The sequence below is a fragment of the Pleurodeles waltl genome, chromosome 11 (assembly GCF_031143425.1).
Source record: "Pleurodeles waltl isolate 20211129_DDA chromosome 11, aPleWal1.hap1.20221129, whole genome shotgun sequence".
Classification (NCBI taxonomy): domain Eukaryota; kingdom Metazoa; phylum Chordata; class Amphibia; order Caudata; family Salamandridae; genus Pleurodeles; species Pleurodeles waltl.
The window spans coordinates 245,464,952-245,491,185 of NC_090450.1; the positions used below are offsets into that span (position 1 = coordinate 245,464,952).

The window sequence follows — 26,234 nt, forward strand, 5'->3', positions numbered from 1 at the left end:
GTATTGGATCCAGGAATCTCCAACCAGCGCAGAGGTGGAAGCCGCCGGCATGGAATCCGATGAGGCCCCTGCCAACCCTGCGGGGCCCAAAGGTGCACCAGCGGGAGCGGATTACTCAAATACGAGGCACATGGTGTCTCCTTGAGGTGAGCCGGGGTCGCTCTAGCTCCCGGAAGGGGGGGCAGACCTGAAGTCGGCCCTGGCATCGGTTCCGCGGAACCGTGCATGGAAAGTCAACGTTACTGAGATGCCTCGTCGGCCGATGGGCATGACAAAGCCGAAGTCTGCTTGGACTTCTTCTTCTTTGTGTGCCTCTTCCCTGAGTGCCCGGAGGACCTTGAGTGTGATGAAGAGGACTTAGGGCTCCGGAGCGGTCCAGCAACCTCCTCCTCGATCGGAACCATGACCTCCTACGAATCGCGCCGGACGAAGTTGACTGCCGGGCCGCCAAGAGCTTCAGAGACTGCTCTATCAAAGCTTTCGGGGGCCATGACCCTGCAGTCAGAACACGACTTCGAGTCTCTGTTGAGGCACCAAGACATACCTGATGGGGGTCCGTCACCGACATGTCGCGATGGCATGCACCACACGGCTTGAACCCCATCTTCCTCGACTTGAAAAAGCTTTGACAAAAAGTTTGAAAAAAGGCCCGCCAAAAAAGGCAGAGGGTAGCTCAAATCCGGACCGGTGCATAACCGGTGCAGAAGGAAAATCAATGACATACACACGCCGAGGTGGTGCCTTTATAGGCGACCATGATGTCACAGACGGCTCCAACGATGCCAACGATGCCACATGGATCAGAACGACGCCACCTGCAGCGCGCGCAGGGTACTGCTCAGCAAACAATTCTGGATTCCAAGCTGATGCCAGGAAATTCTAAGGTAAGGATTCTGCAGCTAGAAGTCCCTATTAAGATATTATAGTTTGGAAGACTGCTGCTGCAGATATAAGTCCAAATGGCATACATTTGAATTTGCTTGAATGATTTTTATGGACATAACGTGTTAGGCACCCTAGCTGACTAGTAAAAACTTTGGGGGACTTTTTTTCCACCTCAGCTGCCCTGTTCACTGTTTTGGTGACATTGTGAATCAATATTTGTGGTTCCTTGTTAGGATTGAGATATCTCCTTTTGTGCAGGCCATTCCAGGATAGTATCCCCTTTTGTGAGACATACATCTTGGTAACTGTAAATCCATCTTTGTACACCGTACTCCCCAAAAAGTATCCCTTCGTTTTTATAGGTTGGAACCCATATCCTCCCGGATTTGTGTCCATCTTCTACAGTTTCCTTTTTCCTTGTTCTGAAATAACATGAATTTGGAACAGGAATCAGAATTTGCTTCTACTTCTTGTTCTTCAATAAGTATGACATATTTTGGGTTTATGGACCCAACATTGGCCACTTGCAAAAAAAGTTCCTCACAAGGCTGGGACACTCCACTTTTTGGATATTTTCTGGAGGCAACATTAGTTCCACAGCAAATTTTATAGTGGCCTTTTCTCCTGCATTTGATACACACAGATTTTAATGCTGGGCACTCTTTGCTGTTGGCCATATGTCCAACTTTCCCACATCTATAGCAACCGCCTCTAAATGTCCCCACATTTTTTGTTTCTCCATTCTCTCCCCTTGTTCCTTTGACCATTAATACATCATTCACATCTTCAGTTACTACATTTACCTTTGTTTTGTCTTGACTATCTTGTTATATTTCTTGTTCATACTGCATCACATGCTCAACTTCTTTAGCCACAATTGAAACCTCACCCAGTGGTGGATCATCATTTAATCACAACTTCTCAGTAGAAATTGATGTCTTATCTGTTCCTCCCTCGTTGCCCCAAACTTGCAACTTGCAACTAGTTTCCTCAATTCTGACACAAATTCTTTAACAGGTTCTTTTTCTTTTTGATCTCTTTTCCTAAAATGGTAACGCTCCATTAAGGTACTGACTTTAAGTAAAAAATTATCATCTAACTTTTTCACACTAATTTCGTAATTATTGAGACCCCTTGTATCGTTATTACTTATGCTCCTAAATAGTGCTGCAATAATGCTTCTTCCCTTCTGATCCCAAATTGGGGTCACAAACTACTGAGCAATCCTGAAATATTTTTTTCATTTATTACATTTTAATGGTGGATCTCCAGGGGTGGACATAGGAAATGGTGGAGGCGTTACATTCATATTTTTTTCCTGCTGGCTGCTCTATTTTAAGGCAGGCTAAAAATAAAACAATGTTGGAGGGACTTTTTCCACAATGTATTAATAGTCTGATAAGAGTTTATTTGTCTTAATGTACCTGTAAAAATAAAAGGTTAGTGAATACAGTTAAACCCTCATGGAATTCTGTGACTGGGCAGAACATAAATCATAGGTCTGAAAAGTCTGAGGATGTTTTTTTTCTACCCCTTGGTGGTTTTATTTGGCAACCAATACACAGGAAGTTCCCACAAATCTTCCCTTGTATTCACTTGCTGAGACCACAACAGTGATGATCTTCAAGAACCCGATGATGTGAGTTTGCCTGAAGAAAATATCTCTGGTACACTAGTGCCCTTTATTTAAAATGCTTGGAATATTCCCTGTGTGAAGACCTGCCTGCTGTGAGCATCCTGATCCCTTTTCCTCTGGTCAGGCAGACATTCGATTGTGGTGTGTATCTGAGCCGCTTCTGTGAGTTCCTTCGTGCAGACGAGTGGAACGCTGAGGAGAAGCGCGCTCTTCACATTGCTCTGTGTAACTGATAGCTGACCGCGTGCGTGTCCGAGCCACTCCTGCTCTATGCGATTACTCTAGTGGGATTGATGGTCGCTTGTACTAGCGCTTTACTTAAAAAGTAGGAGTACACATAAAGCAGGCCACACATCGTGCTACTATGTTTTTTCATCACTCCATTGATCCTGTCAAGAGTGTATAGTAGAATTTCTCACAAAAAGGCTTGATTAGAGAGAATCTCGCAGAGTGCTTGCTCCAAACTTTCAGACACTTGTGCTGACAGGCTGTATACCATGATTGAATGAGGCTGGGGGGAACAGCATCCTCATGCACTATTGTTCTCACACACTCAGTCCCTCAAGCACTGTTTTAGTGGTGCAGCAGGGAAGATTTAACATCTTAAGATTTGATCGGAGCACAGCAACAACCTGTCCCGGAGGTGACCTTTCACAGTTGAGCAAAAACAAGATTGCCTACATCTTTTTTGTGAGTATTATCCATGCACCAATGCTTCATTTCGAAAATAATTTAATGCTGGCCCCAACGTTTTTCTCTGAAACACGCCTCGGTTGTGCTGAATGTAGGGTTAACCAAATACCATGTCTGTCTAATTTTAATGCCACCTCAAGCTTCTTTTATTCCCCACCATGTACAACCTGACCTTTTTATTTCAAGCTTGCAGGTTCCTTTTCATCCATGCTTTCTCCCTTCCTCACTATTTTTACATCAGTCTGATGGTTAAAATATAATTCCTTGGCCAGTGTTAGTGGCCCCCCTGCAACTACTGGCTCACATTAGGGCCTGCTAAGCATTAGTGGCGAATCAAAGGCACTCCCAAAGGTTATGTGTAGAATAAATGTGCAGAATCTAAAAGTATCCTAAAGAACCTGATCAAAAACTACACATGTGAATTGTGCTTACAAATGTATATGCATACATCAAGCCACAGAAATGTCAGCAGTGGAGATTGTGTGTGCACTGATTCCTGATCTCGCTAAATTAGTTACATCCGTGTATAGCATGCGCAGTGACAATTTTGCTCACTAGATTAACAGTATGCAGGAAAATTTATTTCTGGGGCCGAATCACATAAAATGTTTTACCCACAGATATTACATGTAATCCGCAGTAAATAGCACTATGTTTTAGTGAAAACAATGTTATTACTCTGTTCAGGCCAGGGATACATTTTAAATATGCTGGTGACATTTGTGTAAATCCTAAATTTTATATTAAGCAAAATTGTTTCACCTTATTTAGAATTTTGCATTAAGACAATTTGTGTGACTTTTTTCACACAATAAACTCATTCGTGCAGAAATATCTCACCGAAAGACATTTTTGTTCAATCCACTATCTGTCTTGTATCTCTCAAGACTTTTTTTCCTGAAGTGTGCACTCACGTGAAAACAATCACAGGAGAGACTGGTAACCACAGTTCACATAAAGATAAATTCACTATTTTTTGTGGAATTTTGTAGGAAACAATAGCGTGATTTCACACACTCGTTTATTTGCAGAGCTCGTAGTGCTCTTCCAGCAAAAACAGACTGAGCTCACTAAAATGTGACTTTCTCCAACGGCATGATCAAATTGTTAGCATGTAGAACTGGAGGACAGAATGATCCAAAACACTGCTATCACTCACACTGTAAACAGAAAAATAGAATAAAAGTGCTCTCATGGTGGGAAAGGGAGCAGGTTCCCGCTTATCTAAAGGGTCCCTGGCGGGCAGCACAAATGCAGAAAACAACAAACTCAGGGTAACTGTAGGTGTCTGGTACGGTCTGGCCCGTTTGAAAACTTTATCAAATACTTCAAATTGGTTGCTGCAATTAACATCACATAATGTGACTGGATCAGACTGCACTGACTGTCACAGCGTCGGCAGGACATTAGGATATTTCAGAGCATTAGGTCAGTTTAGTGGTCACTCATGGTAACTTCGCGGTGCACTGCTTTTCAGATGTTGCACTGTGAAATTGAATCATGCTACATATGTGTACAATTTTAATCATAGGGGACAAATTGTTATGCCCAGAAAATTAAAACGTAATATTCAAACCGACTGTCCAGGCGCAATTTAAGAACTATGGGCCAGATGTAGGTAGTTCAGATTTTGCGAATCGGAAATTGCGAGTCGGTGCAACTCGCAATTTCCGATTCGCAAAATCGGATGCAGAACGGTGTCTGCGATTCGCTATGGGGTCGCAAAGACCCACCTCATTAATATTAATGAGGTGGGTCGCATTTTGCGACCCCATAGACAGTCCCTGCACTCACAGAGATGGTGGCCTGCTGAAGACAGCAGACTTCCATGTCTGTGACTGCTTTTTAAATAAAGCTTTTTTTTTATTTATTTTGCAGCCCGTTTTCCTTAAAGGAAAACGAGTTGCAAAATAAAAAAAAATACCAAAACCATTTGGTTTCGTTTTTTCAGAATAGGCAGTGGTCCATTGGACCACTTCCTGCTCTGAAAAAACATTTTGGGCAACATTCACAAAGGGGAAGGGGTGCCATGGGGCGAGTCGCAAATTGTGAATGTTCATCGCTATGGGCATTTTGCATGGCACAAACTGCGATTTTTGCAGTTTGCACCATGCAAAATGCTTGCTACATCTGGCCCTCTGAGTCTGATAATGAGTGGGCTGGTTAATTCCAAACTGTGCATAAACCCGTTTATACATGGGTCGGAATTCCGAGCTTGACTTTATTTAACACATCTGATAATTATCAGATGTTTAAATACCACAAGTGTCAAAAACTTTCGACAGGTCAAACCTGTCGACGTACAACAGGGGACCTGCTGCAATTAAACAAGGGAAATTGTACAGTATGTACCGTACTATGCAGATTTTGGTGCGTTAAACACCAAAATCTAGGTGTTATTACCCACAAACTTGTGGTAGGTTTTATTCATCGCAGACAATAAATAATTCACCATGTGGTATTCTTATTTAGTATGTGTGATTAAAAAAAACACCTAAACTCGAAATCAGGCCCTATTCTCATTTGACTGCGAAAATGTATTTTGTATAACATATTTTATTGTTTTTTGCATGACAAATCATGCATATAAAGCTGATAGAACACAATTATAGTCAAAGTAAAAAGAAGGCAACAAAGGTACACTCATTGCTCCCACACCCCTTTGATTACCAGTCTGTCCCTCCCCAGAGCAAAATCTGACAACAACCAGACTGGTTGGGACTATATGTGGCTACCGTTTGGAAGTGTGTCTTTCAGTTTCTACCATATCAACATGGGTGTTGACTGGAGTGATGGTAAAACCCGTGTAGTCTGCCCAAACTCTTATGTATTTCTAGGGGCAACCTCTAGCGTGATATACTTACTTTTTCATGCCCATGAGAAATCTAACCTCCTCCGCAATTCATCAACAGATGGAGGGCTCAAATCTTCCCAATGGTGGGCGATATCTCGTTTTGCCACTGTGATTACCATACAAAGAAATGTTAGTGTGCACAGATTATTGCCAAGTTCCAGTGGCGGCCGGCAGCTTTAGGAGGGAGGGGGGCGGGCGGGGCACACACACACACACACACACACACACTCATTCTTTCACACACAGACACGCACGGACGCACGCACATCCATTAACAACACTCATACCATTCAAACATGCATGCACGCACCAAACATTCATTTAAAATATCACACACACTCATTCTTTCACACACGCACGCACATCCCTTAACAACATTCATACCATTCAAACATGCACTCACGCACCAAACATTCAATTTGAAACATCACACACATACACACACTTACCTTCGGCCTCCAGGTCCCAGGAGGGTTGGTACTTCTGCCTTCCCTCATTGGCTGACCTTAGGTCAGCCAGTGAGGGAAGGCAGCAGTCCCAGCCTTGTCACAGAGTGGGATGGGGTCAGTGAGACTGCTGACCCCACCCCACTCTGTGACGAAGTGTCACTGATTGACACTCGCCCTGGGCACTTCAGGGCTTAAACTGAAGCGCCCAGGGAGAGTGTCAATTGGTGACGCTTTCCTCGTCACCCAGGGGAGGACCTCGAGGCACCTTTGCTGGGCTGAGGAGGTCACGCCCATAGGAGCTGTGATTTCCTCAGCCCAGCAAAGTTCAGCTCAGGCATCCAGGAGTCTGCGCAAATCGTGCATGTCTATTCCTGGCTGCCTGACCTGAACATGAAGAGTGTCTGACAGACACTCTTCATGGGGGGCAAATGGTGGGGGGGCGTGGCCCCTCTGCCCTAAAGGATGGGCCACCACTGCCAAGTTCAGAGTTAATAAGTAGGACAGCCATCTTGGGGTCATGTTCTATGGGCCATCCCAATACCAAGCTCAGAAGGCACCTGGCTCCAGTATGCCACTGACCTAGGACAACTCCAGATTGTCTGTAGGCAGTTGCAGCAGAGGCAGGGAGGAGAGATGATCTCACCCATCTTCAGCAGTCAATGTCTAGTGAAATAACTCTATGGAGGTATTTCAGTTGCACCAAGCAAAGCCTAGTTGAAATTGCTGAGTAGCGCAGAGTCACTCTGGCCTTGGCCTACTCCTCATCAGTGAGAGCACACAAATCACACTACCAAGAGGAGCGCAGGGCAACAAAGGAGTATGTCATCTGATTTATCATTATGCGGTAGACCTGTGCCCCCCCTGTGTTCTTCCAGTTCTCACACGATCGTCTTTACTTGCTTCTAGGATGTTGAATTCAGGGAGATCCTCCAATCCCAAGATATATTAGGTCAGGGCATGCCTAAGTTGTAAGTAAAGTACTGGAAACACTGACTGTGGTGGCGTTCAAATTCCCTGTGTAAGGTTTGGTAAAATTAAAGGCCTGGACTCTACATCCGGTCTATGACATTCGACTTCTGAAACGCCTCCAAGCCAGCCACGTGTCCCAGGACAGTGCACACCCATAATGGGGTTTGTTCGGTCAGCTTATTGTGCCACCCCATACATTGCAAAATGGACCTCCATGTTCGGATTACCACATAGCTTGCTGGCAGGAATGTTATGGGCATCCTCCCTCGTACAGCAAATGCTGAATTAGAGTCCTTGGTTGCCCAATTTTCAGGATTTAATGTATTTTTAATACTATGTCTTGGTTGTAACATTGAGACATGCCATGTGTCTACATATATTATTTTGTGAAGATTGTTTTAATGCTCAAATGTGACTTTTTAAAAGGTGTCCAGGGTGTTGTAGCTGTATTGTTCATTCATTCCTATTCTGTTCTTTTTTACATTTTTGTTTAGCACAGCTAACAAGAAACCTAGCATCAGGTATGACACTTGCAGTTGTGGATTTTTGGACAGCAGCACTTTCAATGTTGGGGTTTTTAAGCCCATACTTAAGAAGCATGGGCAAGGCCGCTAGGTCTGTCATTTTTATTATGTTTTTACTGTTCGTATTTGTCAGACAATTAAAAAAAGCAATACATTTGCAAAAAGTAAATTAAAATTAGTAAGCATTCCATAAAATTTGAATAGAATAGTATGGGTGCTTCCAAGCACGTAGGTGTACCTAAAATAGGCAATAAATCCCTTTTACTTTTTCAGGCACATCAAAGGAAAATATGATTCTAATTGGTCAAACAAACAATATCAGTAGCTTTGAATAACTGTAACCCGAAAACATAGTTTAAGCACAAAAGTCTGATTATAAAAAAAATATATATCTAAAGTTTAAAGAATGTAAAGAAAAAAAGACTGCAAAGTAAATTGAAGACGAACCGGTCCTAGCACTAAAGTGCAACTCTTTTAGGCGTATGTCGACATGACATCATGTAAAACACTATCACGCAACGTGCAAGTGAGCCAACACCTGAAGTGGGCTATCTCAAATCCCCATGGAGTATGGGACTGTGCTTGGAAGCAAAATGTGAACGACAGTTGAACAGGTTAATGGATGAAAGAACTGAACGAAAGCTTCTTTAAATATACAAATGCCTGCATTTTGTTTAGTTATGTTGTGTTTTTTAAATGCATGAGGCTGACGTGGCAGTTAAAAGCTGTGTCTAGGCTGGGTCTAAAATACAGGCAGTAAAAAGACAATCATTAAAATGCAACAGGCTATTTTACTTTAGGGTAAGGACTCTAAAAGTATCACAATGACCTCTCACACCGCCAAATATAGTGCAGCTTTCTCAGCAGCTCTACATCTTATTAAATACATGCCATCGACCCACTTCTAGGTATGCTTTTCGTTTCAATGGCCGCTCTCAGTATTTTCCAAAACTCGATCATCTCCCATCTCACTCACTCTCCCTTCCCTAGTGCACTTTGGTGATAAAATAATGGTTTCACGATGTTGCCGGTAATCTATGCTTGTGTTGTGCATTTTTCACATTGCACGAGGCTATGCTAAAGTCTGGCAATATAATTTTGCATTAAAAGTTAGAGCATTTTAATTAGGATTTTGAATGGAAGCCCAAACACATGATACCAATGCTATGATAAATGGAGAAGTAGCTTACTATCCAAAAAATATTTTCACGATGTATAATGCTCTATTTGAATTGCCCTTGCATTAAAATATCATTTTCATAAACCCACAAATCTATAATTTGACTTACGTTTTGAAGCTCTGAATGACAAAGTTGTAGTTTTATTTCATTAAAAAAGCCCAGATCCTGTCAGGGAGGCAGCCTGGCTGCTGTACAACACAATAGTTATCTTATACGATAAAAAAAAATTAAAAGGTTTAAATACTCACGCATTTAATCCCCAGTAAGAGCAAGTTTCGTTTCCGATAAGGTATGTCTTTTTAATTTGCTCTGAATACAAACTGTACGAATGCTGGTCATAACGCAGAAGTTGACACTCAGATTGTCAAATTTCATTTTCATTGGTAACCAATGTATTTGAATGACTCAATACAATTCATGTCAGTTTACAATTAAGGGTCCCACTAAAGCGACTCGGTATTGAGTTGTGGTGAGACAACACACAGTGTTACCGATAATGGATGGAATTACCATACCTATCCAAGGACATTACTCCCCTTGAAATGCTCAACAATAAATCATACCTTGCTGAAGGATCTCTGGCTATCGTACTTGAGGTGCTTCGGGTAGAGGTACATTTGGTTCTTATACACTCGATAAGGCTGAGAATACTTCGTAGAGAACTGGGCAAATTCTTCGATCTCCACTGTGGGCGGATACTTCTCGGTCTCGTGAAAAGGCTTGACTGGCACAAAGGATGAGGTCACACAGTCTTTACAAGCAAATAGAAAGAAGGAAACCGTCAAATCTCATCTCTTCACAGTACATGGACAGTTTTTAAAAGGAAAAATTATCAAGGAGAAAAGTTGAAAATGATCTCGTTATAACAGGTGGGTGTGTGGAACAGTATGTACATTATTGGTACTTTGATCAGCATCTCCTTTGGTAATCCTCACGTTGTATGAGCATTCATAAGCTACAACACAATGACCCTACTTCAAAAAATATTTTGGTGGGTGGGATTTAAAAATAAATAACGCATTCCTTCTCTTGTTGCCTTCAGTAGATTCTTACATCATATTCTTACGACATATAGCTCATTCTCTCACTGTCCTGAAATACCTCCAACACAAAAGCTAACTTCTACAGATGCATGATAAACGTAGCGGACTGGATGAAGGACAACTGTCTTAAACGCAACACTAAAAACAAAATAAGTCCTCATCTTTGGGACCAACACCTCGCCATGGACTGACACATGGTGGCCCACAGAGCTCGTTACCCTCCGCCCCACAATTTCGTGCCTGCAACCTCAGCATCATTCTGGATAGCAAGCTATCCATGAAGAAAAGTCGATGTAGTTTCATCTGCCTGCTTCCACATCCTTCGCATGTTCTGCAAGATATTCAGATGGCTTCCAGCAGACACCCGAAGGACCGGCACACAGGTCCTTATTACCATCAGACTGGGCTACGGAAACACGCTCTATATAGAAATGACAACACGCCTCCTGAAGAGACCCCAGACAATACAGAACTCTGCTGCAAGACTCATACTCGACCTCCCCAGAAGGACCCACCTCAAGACCCATATAAAAAAACTCCACTGGCTCCAGATTCAGAAGAGACGCCAAAGCCAGTTCAAGATGCTGACCCATGCCTACAGGGCCCTGCACAACAAAGGACCACCATATCCCAACCAACATCTGACCTTCCACCAACCGGCTAGACAACCCCGATCAGATTTTACCCCACTCGCAGAAACCCCACCGATCTGTTCAGCCAACAGCGGAGGACGCTCCTTCTCGCATCTGGCAGCCAAGGCTTGGATCAACCTTCCCATTCTCCTAAGGATCAAACAGTCACTCCAGCTATTCAGAAGAGACCTAAAGACCTGGTTGTTCGAATAATCATTCCACAATGCAGCAGCACACAGCTCCAGTGCCTTGAGCCCATCACAGGTGATTTGCCATGCTCTATAAATGTTTGAATGGTTGATTGATTGATTGAATTACAGTAGGAACTGCAGAATTTTCCTTGGTTTCTGTTGTAATTAAAAGGTGTGCACACAACGCTAACTCCCACACAGTGAAAACAAATTGTCGTCCCATTTGCAAGGTTCAATGGCCTCATGCAAAGGAGGGAATCCCTTTATCCATGTGCATGCTTAATATGAGTGAAGCCTTGACACAAATGCCATTTTTGGATGCTCTTGTTGTGTGCCACCTGTGATTTTGAAATCATTTAGCAGGCAGGGCAAGGAAATATCTGGAAGGAAGGCAATGCAAAATGCTCCAGGAACTTCTTTGCTGGCAAGGAAAGTAAATTCAAATACTGCATCCCCAAAGTTATCACTGATCCCCTTCAAAGGGGTGGCAATATTAAGCCATACACCAACATTGATACTGTAGCAGATGCCCTGAAATCAGTATATAAGTAGAGGACCATACTGAAACCCCTTAATGACACCACAAAGTGTCAAGGGAAGCGTGCATACGATCATTGGGTTATGCTTGAACTAATAATAAAAATAACTAGACATGCATAGCACACTCTATAATTTGTCTGCCCTATATATACTGAAAGGAGATACTAGGTATTCCTTTACTCATACTTAACAATCTAAAAAAAAAGAATGAAGAGGTAAGAGGGCCCACTAGGACTTTATACTGTGACCTTCAGGTTACACTGAGATCCATACAATGGATGCATTATTCTACAGAGCCAGTGCTTCCCACCCTTTTAATTACTGTGGACCACTACTTTATCAATACTAGGACCCGGGGTCCCCAACTGAATCATTATTGGAATCCAGGGCCCTCCACCACTGAGTCATTACTGAAAGCTGGGCACCTAATCTGACCCAGACAACAGGTTGGAAACCACGGCACTGAGCCATGTCACTATCATTCATGTTTTTGGACAGTTCACTACTATAACTGACGTGATTTTAGAAGGCTATTGTAGGCATTTGCCTAGAGCACAGCTAAAACATGTTTTTGCCAATGTTGTCCTTGAGGGTGAGGTTGGTGTGCAGGGACGATCCAAGCGACTTGACATTCAATGAAGGTTGGGGATCGAAAAAGTCAAGTCTGTCTTGGTTGGGTTGAGCTTCCGGAAGGCACTAGACACTCAAGTCTGGATTACATGAAGGCTGTGTTTGAGACAATGGACATCTGAAGCAGAGAGCACAGCAGGCCTTCAAAAACCCTTTTGTACATCACCAGTAGTGTCTGGGAATCTCTCAACATACCAGCAGACACTACCATGAAGCCCTCATGGACCTACATCCTATACCTGTGATTAAGTACACAAACTATGCCTTAAATACACTAAGAGACACTTTGCCTGCCGTTACTCACTCCTAGTGAGCCCTCAGAGACCCTCAGACCTCTGCATTGTCCTCAATCACCCACAACTGCTACCTGAACATCATTGCCTGGCCTCAGTGGTGTGACCATAGAAATAATCAGTACATGTAAGAGATTCTCCACCAGCCCTTTGTTATCAGTTGCTCTTTTACTGCCGTAGCTGATCTATAGAGATCCCCAGATGGCATGTAGGCATCTTTAGCATATTCTTAAACTTAAAGACCCTTCAAATGTTTTAGAGACCTTCTGCTGGCCTTCAGACACCCTCTGCTGCCATATATTCTACTCAGCTCACCATCAGACACAACAAGTTGTCTGTCCCTTAGTGGCTCTCAGCCAGCCTTCAGATTACAATAGTTGGTCCACGGACGTCTTCGGTCTATTCGTAATGAGTTTCAGAGAACCCCAAATAGCCCTTGGCCACCTACAGGGTGCATCATATCATCATTGCAAGGCCACAGTGTTCAGACATTGCCAGATACTCCTTTAATACCTCCAGGTGGCCCTGAGAGATGCTTAGCATGCTCTAAGACACCACCAGTATGCCTTCAGAGATCCTTAGCCAGGCAGTAGAAATTTCTGATCTGCCTTGAGATCCCCAAAACCCATTCTTTAACACCTCCGGTCAGCCCAGAAAATCCCTGAACAACTGATCAGTAAACTTCAGCACACCTTCAGAGACCGTAGAAGCTCAGCCAGGCTTCTGAAACCTTTGGTCATAATTACCTCAGCAAGCTCTTTCCACTGTTCAGACACCTCTATATAGTCAGTAGATCTGTTGGGGTTTCCTTCATAGTCGTATGCCTAAATTTGGACATTCCCAGCAGCCTACAGGGCCTCAGCGCTAGTCACGAGACACCCTTACTCCCCCTTGTAACTCCCAAGGACCCCTCTCAATTGTCCATCACTGACCGTCGCAGATCCGAGGAGACTGTCAGATCCCGATCAGACACCATCATTTGGCCCTCAGAAACACCACTTAGCTTGCTTTGGGACACCACCAACAGTTTTTTAGGAAAAGAGGTGTGTTCAAACTTGAATTGCCCCTTAAACCTCCAGCGTGCAAGTAGAATACATGTGGGTGCCCCAAGAGAAACTCTGGCTTCACCTACCCTCAGATGGCCCTTAGATTGTTCCCCTAGGCCCTAAGAGATCACAGGAATGCACCCATAAGTCTCGGATATGCTCATAACAGACCCTCAGCCTGTCTTCAGCCATATTCAACTGCTATAAACTCTACCTCATTCAGGCCTTGGATAGTCTCACTGTGCCCTCAGGCACATCCAGTATGCCTTCAAAAGACCATTGTTCCAACCTCACCTACCCTCAGGCGGATCTCAAAGCTCTCTTCCAAAAGCGACCTGCTGTCATTCAGCGAGCATCATCCAGCCTTCAGATGCCCTCATCTGGCCCTTAGAGACCAGTTTAGGTGTGCCTCATATACCAACAGAGATCTGGTCCTCCACAGGCCAAAAATATCCTGGTCTTCAATGACTGGGAGGGTAGGTTACCCTACATACCACTCTTCCTGTCTGAAAAAGTGTGGGACACACAAGCTTGTTTGTAAGGAGGCAGAAAATATGAGGCACCAGTAATAGATAGCATATAAAAGACCTTCGATAGAGGGTGAAAGAATCACTGAGCCTGTTCTACCACATATTTCTCCCATTAATGGGGTCACCGGTCTTCACCTGATAACACTGTTTTGATGTCTCAAGGACAATTCAGGGTCCATGCCTCCTTTAATATTCCAGCACTTGGTGCACAAGTAAGCAGTATGAGCTGGGATTCTGTCAGGGTATGTAGTGAATTAAAATGGTGTCCAGTTCCTTATAGCAATGGGTTCAGCTGACCTTCTGCAAGGCTTGCTGCACAAAAAAGGCATGATGCTTTTTATGGACTATGGCCTTTGGACAACTTGGCACTCTCCATCATTAAACATTTCTCTTGTGCAGCTCTGTCTGTGGAGTACAATGTAAGCTATTGTTTTATATGTCCGACTTTCTGTGAGATTCATCTCATATAATCCTCTTAAAGCATTCACTTCACTGCCTGTACCACTGTGTGGGAAATTTAGCCTGCTGGACTTGAATTTCTATAAACCATTTTTTACTGTACCTTACACATCAGCATTAATGGTGAGTAAGGAACCTTCTCAGAGCTACTGCAAAAGGTATTGCTTGTGAACTGATGGTACAACACCTAATTGATTTTACCCTCTTGATCTAAGACATGTTGTAGAAATCTTAAGTTGATCTTTGTTTCTACAATGTACCAAAAAGGTGACAGGTTTCTAAAGATATTTATCCATTAGCAAATAACTACAAGATCTCACTGCTGTGCTGTATTCACAACACAGCGCAGCTCTTCTTTTATCAGTGCTTAAGTAATCATTAGTTTAGTATTTTATATCATCAAGTTTCAACAAAATAAATTGACTATTCAGGCTAAAGTCCTAATACAAAATACATGTTCTTCAGTTGCAATATTTTCTCATGAACTTCATAAAAATAAATTTTTCTTGCTACTGTTTCTGAAACTGGACTGCAGTTTGGACATCATCAAGAAACCAGAATAATTATTGGCAGAAATAACAATAAATTATTGTACATACTTGGGTGTTCCAGAGGCACATATTCCACTTGTATTTCCAAGGCCCCTGGAATTATTGGTATTTTGTTAATTCTGTCTGCCCTATGAAAGAGAAAAGTAGACTTTATGAATAAAGACCATGCAGCTAATACAGAAATAACACAGACCAATATTTATTTACTTTTTTATTTGCTATTTTTGAAGGGTGCTCACAGCCACTTTAATGTTCAAAAGTATAGTTCAAGAGGGTCTGGGTGTCATTTCGAAGAGGTTACTTCGAAGTGGAACAAGCAGCATGTGTAAACAATGAGCTGCGTACATGGATTCTTCTTGGTATGTGTTCAGGTCTGAGGTCTCTGTTGGTTGTCTAAATGAAGCATTACCACCTCACTGAAAGCAATAAAGATGCCAAATTTCTGCCCTTACTCCGAAATTAGATAACCTACTACGCTAAGAGTTCCGTCCATGGATTGTTTTCACCAAACCAATGGGCAATTAAAATAATTTGTAGCAGAAAGTTCAATGAGTGGAAACGTACCTTGACTAGAGATTTGTGAAATTAAAACATAAATAATTAGGCAAAATTTAGCAAAATTGACAATTTTCACAACTTCTCAAAATAAAAAGTAAATTGTCACCTTTACAATCCATTGACTGCAAGCAAAAATTTCAACAACAGTAATTTTAAGAAGAAGTATTTTGCAAGACAAGCCTCTAGCTACAAGATAGTTTTTGAGATGTCTATTTTCCATACATTTGTTTCTCACAATTAAAAAACAGTCATGAACTTTTCATGGAAAACCTTTAAACTTTCCACATCCCATGCCCTGACCACTTCAAGACAAGTGGCAACCGTATCTGAGGAGGAGGACTTATATGGTGTATTTCAGAGGGTGGTGGATTGTTAAGAATAAAAAGAAGACTCTTCTCCAGATTGATGGGCGCTTCCTGGTCTAGGAAAAGTATTGCAATTCATAATATAAAGGCTAAAATTGTAATCTGTACAATTGAGAATCCATTCAGTATGGTTGTATGCTGTGTATTGTAATCAACAGAGCACTTTACAATAAATGGGCCAGTCAAAAACAGCACGTTGCATATTCTCTTAACGTTATAGATTTAAAGGAGTTTGGGTAGAATATAAGAGTTATGTTTTTTCACAATGTGACATTCTTGGTACTATGGCAACCTTATTAAGGGTATGGGGTGCATGCTGTAGGTCTGTCAGATTTGCCTGTGTCCAAATGATCTGACCCTCAGTTTAAAAAAAACCACCCCTTCTGGCTACATTTATCACTCTCCTACAATTGTGGGTGAGATTGTGTCCCATAATGTAAAAAGAACAGCAATAAAAATAATAATGTACTGTATTCTCCAATATTATTTCTTGACTGTAATCATTGTGAAAATAACTTTCTATCCAAATCACAATTTTGACTGTCTTCTCTTTCTATAACTTCCAAGGCTACTAAATGCCTGCAAAACAACTAGCCCAGAGAATTGCCAATGATCACAAAAACTATTTCAGAGGAGAAGACAGGATTAGAATTTAGGTTTCCAGGGTCCATTGATGACGAATGGGGGCTACAAAGCAAGCACTTCACTTCCCAGATGATGGCAACATTGGTTGCTTCTTGCTTGACGGTATTTTTTAAGGTGATCAATGGATGCAGCTCAAGCAAAACCATTAAGGTTGACTTGACAGAGTTGCACACACTCCCCAGGCACTGACAAAGCAACATCTCTTTCCTACCCAGAATTAGACATATAAAATGTCCATCAATTATTTGGGCATGCAAAGAAGCACTCTAATTTACTATTACAAGGCAATTCTTTTCAAGCTTGAATTGAAAGCGCCAACTGCAGTCTCCGATCAGCTCAGAATAAAAAAAAAACTAAAATATTCCCTCCCGTTGTCATTAATTCATGGGATTCAAACTGCAAGCTTTAGGAACAAACTGCAAATTAATAGTTCATTGTATTGGAGACAAGAATCAGGAAGTAAAAATCCCCATCAACAGGGCTTGTATGAATAATTACCCCTTTCCGACACAGACTGTACAAAACACGAACTGGGAACAATTAGTACATTTAGAAAACATTTTCTGTTCTGTTTAGAGAGGCCAACTATGTGCAAAGACAAACATAAAAACACTGAAAACGCTGAAAATTTAAGTCATGATATTAAATCAACAATAAGTTATATTAAAGAAACATAACAGTGAATGTCTTTTATAGCTCTATAAAACATTTATTATATATTTGAAAGAACAAAACATTGAAATATAAACGCAAAAATGTTATATAAAGCTAAAATCTAATTTTCATATTACTAAGAGAAACAATTCTAATTGTACAAAAGGGCAATGGAGAAAACCCATTATATTTTTTAGTCATATGATTCAAAATCAAATAAACCAAATTCTAATGTTTGAATTCAGAAGCAATGTTTTTTTTTTGAGCTAACCTGGCCAAATAAGAAGTGTTGAACTAATTTATAACTGGTCCTAGGATGCTTGTTTCCAGTCCAGGGAGGACCTGGCTTGGCATTTCGGGCTGGACTGTTCCCATGGCATGGATGGCAAAAAAATGATGGATTGAGGGCCAGATCTCTGTACTGGGGGTGAATGTTTGACATTGTTCAGCATTCCGACCACCACTTGTTCTTTTTGAATCTATTTGCATTGCATTTGTCTCTGGGTCACTATGAATAATATCACTATTCACAGCCTAAACACAATGGCTGTGGTCCTTTATATTCTTTCAAAAATTCTAAACCACAACATTTTCAAAAGCCTATTATCAAGTGAATATCATCATCACTATTCATTGACAAGGCCTATATTTTATATTGCCCAACAGATAGTTAATTTCCCTCTTCACAAGAGACCAGTAGTTCGTCTGCGGATTGATACTGGATTTAATGCCTTCTGCCAAATACTTTTGCCAATTCTGGTCTCAAAGTGAAATACCAAGTTCTCCTCCTCAGTCAATATTATTTATAATTTTCTGTGTCGTAAATCAACTTGATGATTGCCTTGTTTTTGTGTTCTGTATGGTAGCCTAAAAACACTCAGTATCTAGCCCCTTTTTGTTGCTTTGTGGATCTAGACATTCATGATCTAGAAATTCACAGACTACTGACTGCCAGACTCGCGGTGGAGGTCGGACCACCACCAATGCAGCAGTCTGAGCACCACAATATGACCGCAGTGGTTGTGCTGCGGTTAGACCGCCAGCACCGCCAGGATTAGTTGTCCGTGCGGTGTAGCAGTTGTAGCGGTTCTAATATGCTAGGACAACACTGCAAGCAGAGCTGCCCTGGGGATTACGACTTCGTTCTCTGCCAGGGATTTCATGGCGGTCACATCACTGGGAGGTAGCCACTATGGCAGCAACCTCCCCGTCAGAAGTTTGCCAGACGGGTAAAACTGTCTGCCGAACTCATAATCAGGTCTTAAGTCTGTCTGCAGAACCTAAGAAGCAGTCGCAGGTCAAACTGCGGGGGCAGGACACAGATGACAGTGACACATTGTGATTGGAGGAGGCCACTTTCAAACAGCTCAGCCTCTGGAGTGGTGTAGCAGCAGTGCAAAGGCAAACAGCATGCTGCAAACAAAATGCACTAATTGCATCTCTGTTGTGCTCTTTGGCGAGAAGGCCGATAGGAAGGTGGGAGCCACTATGCGAGGTTCATCATTAAGGAAGAATCGCCATTTTACTGTCTACTTTTTGGAGAATGCTCATATGTTCTTAGTAATCTATAGATTATACTCAGAGTCTTCTTTTTCACAGATGCCCTGAAACAAAAAGGTCTAGTATCAGGAATTCTGACCCAGAGAGCATTTCTTAAGGTAACTGAACATTGGTAAATCACAAGTAGGAGGGTGGCCCCACAATCTTTTTTGTAAAATAACTTCTACTCGTAGTCAGCTGTTGCAGCTTTACAGTTCTAAATAAAACTCATGTTAAACAGAGACAAACTAAGTGGAATGGGGTTGGGTGACCTAGAAAGGATAGCAAGGGGTCAAGTTGCTACAACATATTCCAGAAAAAGTTAAAGCACTGACTGTATTTCCAACATTGTTAGCCTTGGCTGCTCTGAGAAGCCTAACCTTAATGAGCCTGATGTTTTCTTGTAAAATTGAACCTTTCAAGCTGTCCTACTTAAGGGAGTCATATCTGCCAGAGCTGCAGACACTGCAGATGTTCAAATATTACTAATAGTAAAATAAAACTACTGTGCTCTACTTTGGGCACTTAGGCCTTTGTTCTTCCCATCAATCTGAGAAATAAGAGCTGTAAATGCATATACTGCAGACTCTCTTCCTATATGTAGTGAGCCTGGGAAAAATGTTAGAGCAGAGATATATGGAGGCACATAGAAATAATCTGGTAACTGTTCTAATTGTTTTATCCTCTACAAACACTCAGGAATACATTATAATGGCAGATAATGGTGGCATCTGTAACTCATCTAAATATTTAGCTTTGGCACATAAAAATTTTATATTTAGAAAAAAGATTAGTAAATCCGATATTTTGATAAGATCCCCACCTGTACCCAAAACAAAACGTGTAACTAAATGATTTCCAATTTTTAGAAAGGAAGGTACTGCCTCTGATAAAGCACCATGTGAGAGCTCTGCCCATAAGGTGCATTGTTCCACATCTGCCAACTCCAGACCACATTACTGAAGCTCAGAAAAGTAGCAAGAACTTAGGGGGTCATTACATGCGGCCGCCAATGCGGCAGCATTCCCGCGGACCCCATTATGACATCCCCGCTGGGCCGGCGGGCGCAAACCAAGTTTACGCCCGCCGGCCCAGTGGGGATGAGGCCGCAACATAGGAGCCGGCTCCTAATGGAGCCGGCGGTGTTGCGGCCGTGCGACGGGTGCAGTGGCACCCGTCGCGCTTTTCACTGTCTGCCATGCAGACAGTGAAAAGCTGCCCGGGGCCCTGTTAGGGGGCCCCAGGACACCCCTTACCGCCAGCCTCTTCCTGGCGGTGCAAACCGCCAGAAACAGGCTGGCGGTAGGGGGGTCATAATCCTCAGGGCAGCGCTGCCCTGGCGGATTATCACTGCCGGGGCTAAAACGGCAGGAAACCGCCGGCCCCGGTGGTGCGACCGCGGCGCTACTGCCGCGGTCATAATACGGGTCTCCATACCGCCAGCCTGTTGGCGGTACGGACGCCACATTACCCCTGGCGGTCTCGGACCGCCAGGGTCGTAATGACCCCCTATGTCTCTTTAGGAGCTTGTCCATCTAAAGAATGTCCGGTCTCTATGATCATTAGCAATATGGCATATTGGGAGGACTTAAATGTGACAAGTAATCCAGATCACAAGTCTTACACTCTAAGGGCCAGATGTATCAAGCAAATTTGCATTCGCAAACGGTGTGAATCGCAAAATTTGACCGTTTGGGAATGCAAAAATGCCTTTCAAGACTTATGAAAGGCATTTGCTGTGCAATTTCAAGGAATCGCAAAAATAGCGATTCCTTAAAATAGCAACCCCATTTAGAGAATCGCAAATTGCGATTCTCTAAATAGGAAATCGCAAATAGGGAATTCCTATTTGCAATTTCCAAAGCACATGTATCAAGCATTTCCTAAATGTAAATTCGGCATTTAGGAATTTAAATTACCACCAAACCCAAATTGGTGTTAAGCATGTGAAATTTTAAAAAATGCATTATAAATGACATGTAGCGCACATGTGTGTGTGCTTCACATGTCCGCAAATATTCTTTTGCGGTGCATCAGAGGGGACCTCTTGCCCCCAGCACCCTGGGGTTTGCATTACCTAATTTGCAAGTTCCTAACTGGAATTCACAAATTTGGAAATGTAAAATCATTCGCACCTTTGGGCTTACAGGCCCATAGGGATGAATGGAGCCCCAATCCCTAACTGCGATTCGGTAATAGCGATTGCGAATTTTAAGAAAACGCTATTACAGACTCGCAAAATTTCATACATCCCATTTTGCATTTCTTAAATAGCGATTTCTTAAAATTCGTTATTTAAGAAATGCAAACCGGGAGCTTGATACATCTGGCCCATGGTCACATCTTTTTTCTTCAGACACAGCTGGAACCGCAGTTGCACTAGAACAAATCAGCGTATGGAAAGCATGAAATCCAGAGCACCTTCGACAAATAAATATATCCATATTTCATCAAGGCTGTGGATTCAACACTTGATTTAAAATCACATCAGAAACAAATCTACTTTCATAAGATTTTTGCTAAGACTCAATTTAGTGCCAAAAATCGAAAACAATTGATGGCAAATAATATATTTCTGAATAAAGTTAGAGCGTTGAAGTAATACTGGTTTAAATGAACGTTGCTTTCAAAAGGGTTCATTGAAACAGTTACATTATCAGGGTTTGAAAGTAGTAAAATATTAATTTCTACAGTTTTCGCCCAAATGAATATTTCCATAATGTTTACAAGAGCAACACATGCTCTCTCTCTCTTGTGTGAAGCCACTAGGGAACCTCCTGTAGATTAGCAATTGTAAATATTGTCAAAGAGAGCCAATAACTCAGTCAAACCTTCTGTACTCTGCTATTAGCTTCATCAGGTCTTCGGTGGCAATCTTGCTGCTTTCTTGTCTGAACAGAGGAGAGAAGCGGGATTCTCTGTCTATGTTTCCCTGATTGTCCTTAAACACCGGCCTGCAAGGAGAGAAGCAGAAATCAAACATTCCTAATGAAGTTTATTTTTCAATATTTTATGGTGATCTTTCAAATGCCATCAAACTGATCTGCACAGCCCACTGTACATGTAAGCACGTAATAATGGAAGGTATGTGAGCCAACCTGTGAGCATTCATGTGGGACCAATGAAGAGTACTGCACAGAATGATCAACCTTTTGTAGAAAACAATACTGTACACAACAGTGATAATATTAGTACTCTATTTTTAGACTATCTATACTCAAAATACCTAACTCTCTTCCAATGGCAAAAAGATCTGTCTTGTTGGACATATGTTTTTGTGCACATTTAATGGCATCTTATGACCAAATGCATTAAAACACTCATTCACATTTTGTTTCTCACCATACATGTGACAATATCACCACTGCCTAGTTGTATAAAACACAGGTTGCAGCCTGTGTGGGGGGACTTTAAACTGCAATTAGCCAGATCCAAACATTCATTTTTCTTTTATACGTAAGTCATCTCTAGAATAGGCCCTGGACACCCCAGAAGGCAGGGTAAAATGTAGTTAAAAGGTAGGATATCTATCAGTAGGATCTACATGTCCTAGAAGTGATAAACTCTTAAATTAGTTTGTCAATACTGCACTGCTTACCTCTCGCATAGGATAACATTGGAGTTACCTTATTACATTTAACAAGCTGTCATTTCCAAATGGGAACAGGTAAATAGTTCATGTCTGATGTCCTTGGAATTGTAATGAAAACGCCTATCCTATGGTGAAGTTGGATTTTAAATTTCATTTTTGAAAATGCCATTTTCCAAAGTTGTAATTTTCCTGTCTTATCCATTTGATGCCTGCAGCCTGTCTTTGGGTCACATGACTGGGTGTAATTGACTGTTGGGCTTTGTTTATTCCTTCTAGACAGCTGCACACAATAGGTTGATTATGTGTGCCTGGATGGGTCATCATTGGCAGGATGAAATGGAGGAGCTGGGCACAGCCCTACTTACAATTGAATATACTGTTACCTCCGCACAAAGGGCTATATACCCCCTGTAGTTAGTCTGGAGTCAGAGCGAAGATGGCAGGGCACCTGTGCACTTCAAAGGCATGCTTAAAGAAGCTTCTCCTCTTTCAAAGGCACACACCAACTGTTCAGCACACTTCAGGACCTGTAGATACTCTGCCCGGAATAAGGACTGTTGTGTTGCTGATAGAACTGCCACTCTGCTGGACTGCTGACTTGAAGGAACTGCTGCCCACTTGTATTGACCTGCAGCTTGCCATCCTCTTGGCTGAGTGAGAAGGACTGAACTCGCATCTCTTTGACCCACAACCCCGGAGTGACTCCAAGGGTTATAGTAGCTTGCTCCTAGGTCCAATACTGCCTTCCTGTTGTGCAATGCCCATATTGGCTGAAGTGGGTTGATCACTAATTAAAGTTTGGACCTCCTGTGCCTCATTATTCATTAACTTGTAAAAATAAGTAAGTGAATCTGCCTAACAAAGATAACTGAAATATAGTCCTTTGGCTTTTATCAAAAATGGCTTTATTTATTATCCAGTTAATCATCAGTGCAAAAATAGTTCCAAAAGCACAGACAAACATAGTTCCAAATGCACAATAACACGTGTTTCATCCTTTATATGACTGGAAGCCTAGGACTTTATCAAGGCTGTAAGATCAGTTGACAGGGAGACTCTGACCGGTTATCATTTGATATCAAATAAGACCTTGGAATTAAGCCATGGATTAGATGTATGAAACATGAATTTGAGTCTTCATAGAATAAATTTGTTGCACTTTGAAAATTACCAATCGATTATGTGAGAGAAACATTCCCAGTCTACTGATCTTGGAACCTTGAGAAAGCCCTAGGTTTCCATACATCTGAATGGTAAAACATGTGTTGGCTGTGCTTTTGGAAATATTTTGGACTCCAAAGGCTAGTTAGCTGGCCTCTTGATCTGAAGCATCATGGACAAAACAGTCTTCCAACAACTTTGCACCTGCACTCTGCAATCTGTGAGTCTACCCTGCTAAGTCATGCCACCTCAGCCCTCGACCCTTGGAAGTGGGTCTAAGGTGCTTTGCCAGCCTCTTTGGACCCAATGGAATTGATGCATCTCCTCTGCTGTACAAAGCAACCCCGAGCAGAAATGCACATTGCCACTGTGCTTGGATCAAACCTGCTGCAAAGACCTGCATCACCTTTGCAGCCTCTTCGGAGCACCGCTGGGCAATGCATTCTCAGCACAAGCCCTCGCATCCTTCATCGATGGCAGCCTCGACGAATGACAACGGACTCTGCATCGCAGCCTCATAGCTCCTCGGAATGAACGCATCACCCAGACTGCATACTGCATCCTTGACACCAGACTTGAGATCTCATGCCCTCATCAACAGAATTCCCGACAATGACACAGGACTGCAAATCGCAACCTCACCACACCTCAGAATGGACACATTGCTTTGCAGCGCAACACTTCTTCGATGCCAATCCTTGTAAAACTCTGCAAACCAGTATTTTAGGTACTTTATTCAGTGGGCTTAACGGGGTCTCGAGAGCCGATACATCCTCTATTGAGTTTGGCTTGAACTTGTGACTGTCCTGCTGTGGTGTGACCAGATTTCCACAGTTCATGCTTTGTGCTTTTATGTCACTGTTTTTACTGAAAACTTGCAAACTGCATATCTTCAGTTGTACTAATTTGATTTTTGTCGTTTAGGTTTCATTCACAAAAAATCACTCTGTTTTGCTAACTTGTTGTGGGATCCTGTCTATGTGGTGTTTAAAGTGTTTCAAAATACTTTATAATACTTTATATTAATCAAAACAGGGGTCCCTATGAGGTCCTCATAGGATGTGCCTCAACATAAAGGCACTACGGGAGACCGCATTTGGAATCAATTCTCAAGAGTTACCTTAAGGCCACCCCACAGAGTAGAGGTCTTAGGGCAGCAAGGTGCTCAATTCTTCTAAAGCCTACTTCCTGGAATAATGGAACAATAGGTGTTCTTTTGGGAAGATGTAATAGTGATCTTACAAAATTATTTTCCCCAATTATCAATTTGTCCACATTTTGTATACACCAAAGCTCAGAACCGTATAAAGCAGCAGCCTGTGCTTTGTACCTATACACCTTAATGTCTGAGGAAATCGCTTTCGATTTTGTGGCTTGTTGTTTTTTTGGTATGGTCAGTGCATTGTGTTGCAGCACAACTTTCCACTTCTGTATATGTGGGTATCATGATAACTTAGTGTCCAGCATTATGCCCAGGTATTTAAAGTTGGTGACTCGCTCAAGGCTTTTCTGTTGCAGGCGTAACTTTCCCTTACAAGACTTATGAGGTCTAATGAGCATATGTCTGGCTTTTTGTGGGTTGATTTCTAGACCTTTGTCTACACAGTAAGTATTACATTTGTTAAGCAGCATCTGCAGGCCCTTCAGGGTTTTGGAAATCAGCAAGGTGTCATCTGCAAAAAGTAAAGCTAGTACTGGGGTCCTGTCTAGTTTTGGAGCATCACTAATACAGTCTAAAAGGGCAGCTATAATGTTGTTCATGTGCAATGTAAATAGTGACGGTACAAGAATGCAGCCCTGTCTGACCCCGAGAGCTGTTAGTTCCCAATATGGTCCCCACCTTACTCGGGTACAGTTATCCAAGTGGAGGCCTATTAGCAGCTCTAAGAGGTCCGAAGGTACACCTTGTTTCCTTAAACAATCCTATAACTTCCCTCTAGGCACCAGGTCAAAAGCTGACCACATATTTCCAAAAGTGTAGAGGTGGCCATCCCTCAGCTTTGAGTATTTCCACATTATGAAGGTCAGTCTGACCACCTAGTCAACAGTACTTACTTTTGCCCTTTTGCCCTAAAGTCAGCCTAGTACGGTGTCATGATCTTGTTGTCCATTATCCAGTCTAACAACCTGTTTAAAATTTGTCTGGCATACATTTTCTTTAAATTGTCAAGAAGGCTAATAATCCTATAGTTTGCGGCATCATGGCAATTAACCTTCTTATAAATGGGAATGATTTCAGCTGCCTTCCATGAGTCTGGGACCTGAACACCTTCTGCGACAGAGTTACTTAGCAGGTTCACATAGGGGGCTCAAATTGCCAAATCATGCCTAAAGAGGTCCTCCAGAATCTTATCAGGACCTGGATCTTTGCCAAATTTAAGAAACTTGGTAGCTATTATTGTCTCATCCATGCCAAATATAACTGGAGTTGGCTTGGTTTCAATCATGAAACAGTCTGGAGGGGTGGCAATTAAGTGTCTACTGTATCTTACGCAGGTGAGTAAAGGTTCGAGAAATGCACCATCAAATCACCAGGGTGAAGGAAACATTCATGCTCATCTACAATAGTCTTACTCCCCTTGACAATTATTTTCCAGAATGTGGAATTGTTCCC

At 42.2% G+C, this 26,234-nt stretch overlaps 1 protein-coding gene across 5 annotated transcripts in view; it reads right to left on the reverse strand.

Annotated features, from left to right (window-relative positions):
- DOCK10 (dedicator of cytokinesis 10) overlaps positions 1–26,234 on the reverse strand; it is a 1,618,956-nt gene that overhangs the window by 630,796 nt on the left and 961,926 nt on the right. For all 5 annotated transcript variants that reach the window (XM_069213493.1, XM_069213489.1, XM_069213490.1 and 2 more), the window contains exons 15-17: positions 21,699–21,821; positions 15,155–15,234; positions 9,755–9,942 (exon numbers count right to left, since the gene is read on the reverse strand). In XM_069213493.1, the coding sequence (XP_069069594.1) occupies positions 9,755–9,942; positions 15,155–15,234; positions 21,699–21,821 (391 nt within the window). The remainder of the gene's footprint in view (positions 1–9,754; positions 9,943–15,154; positions 15,235–21,698; positions 21,822–26,234) is intronic.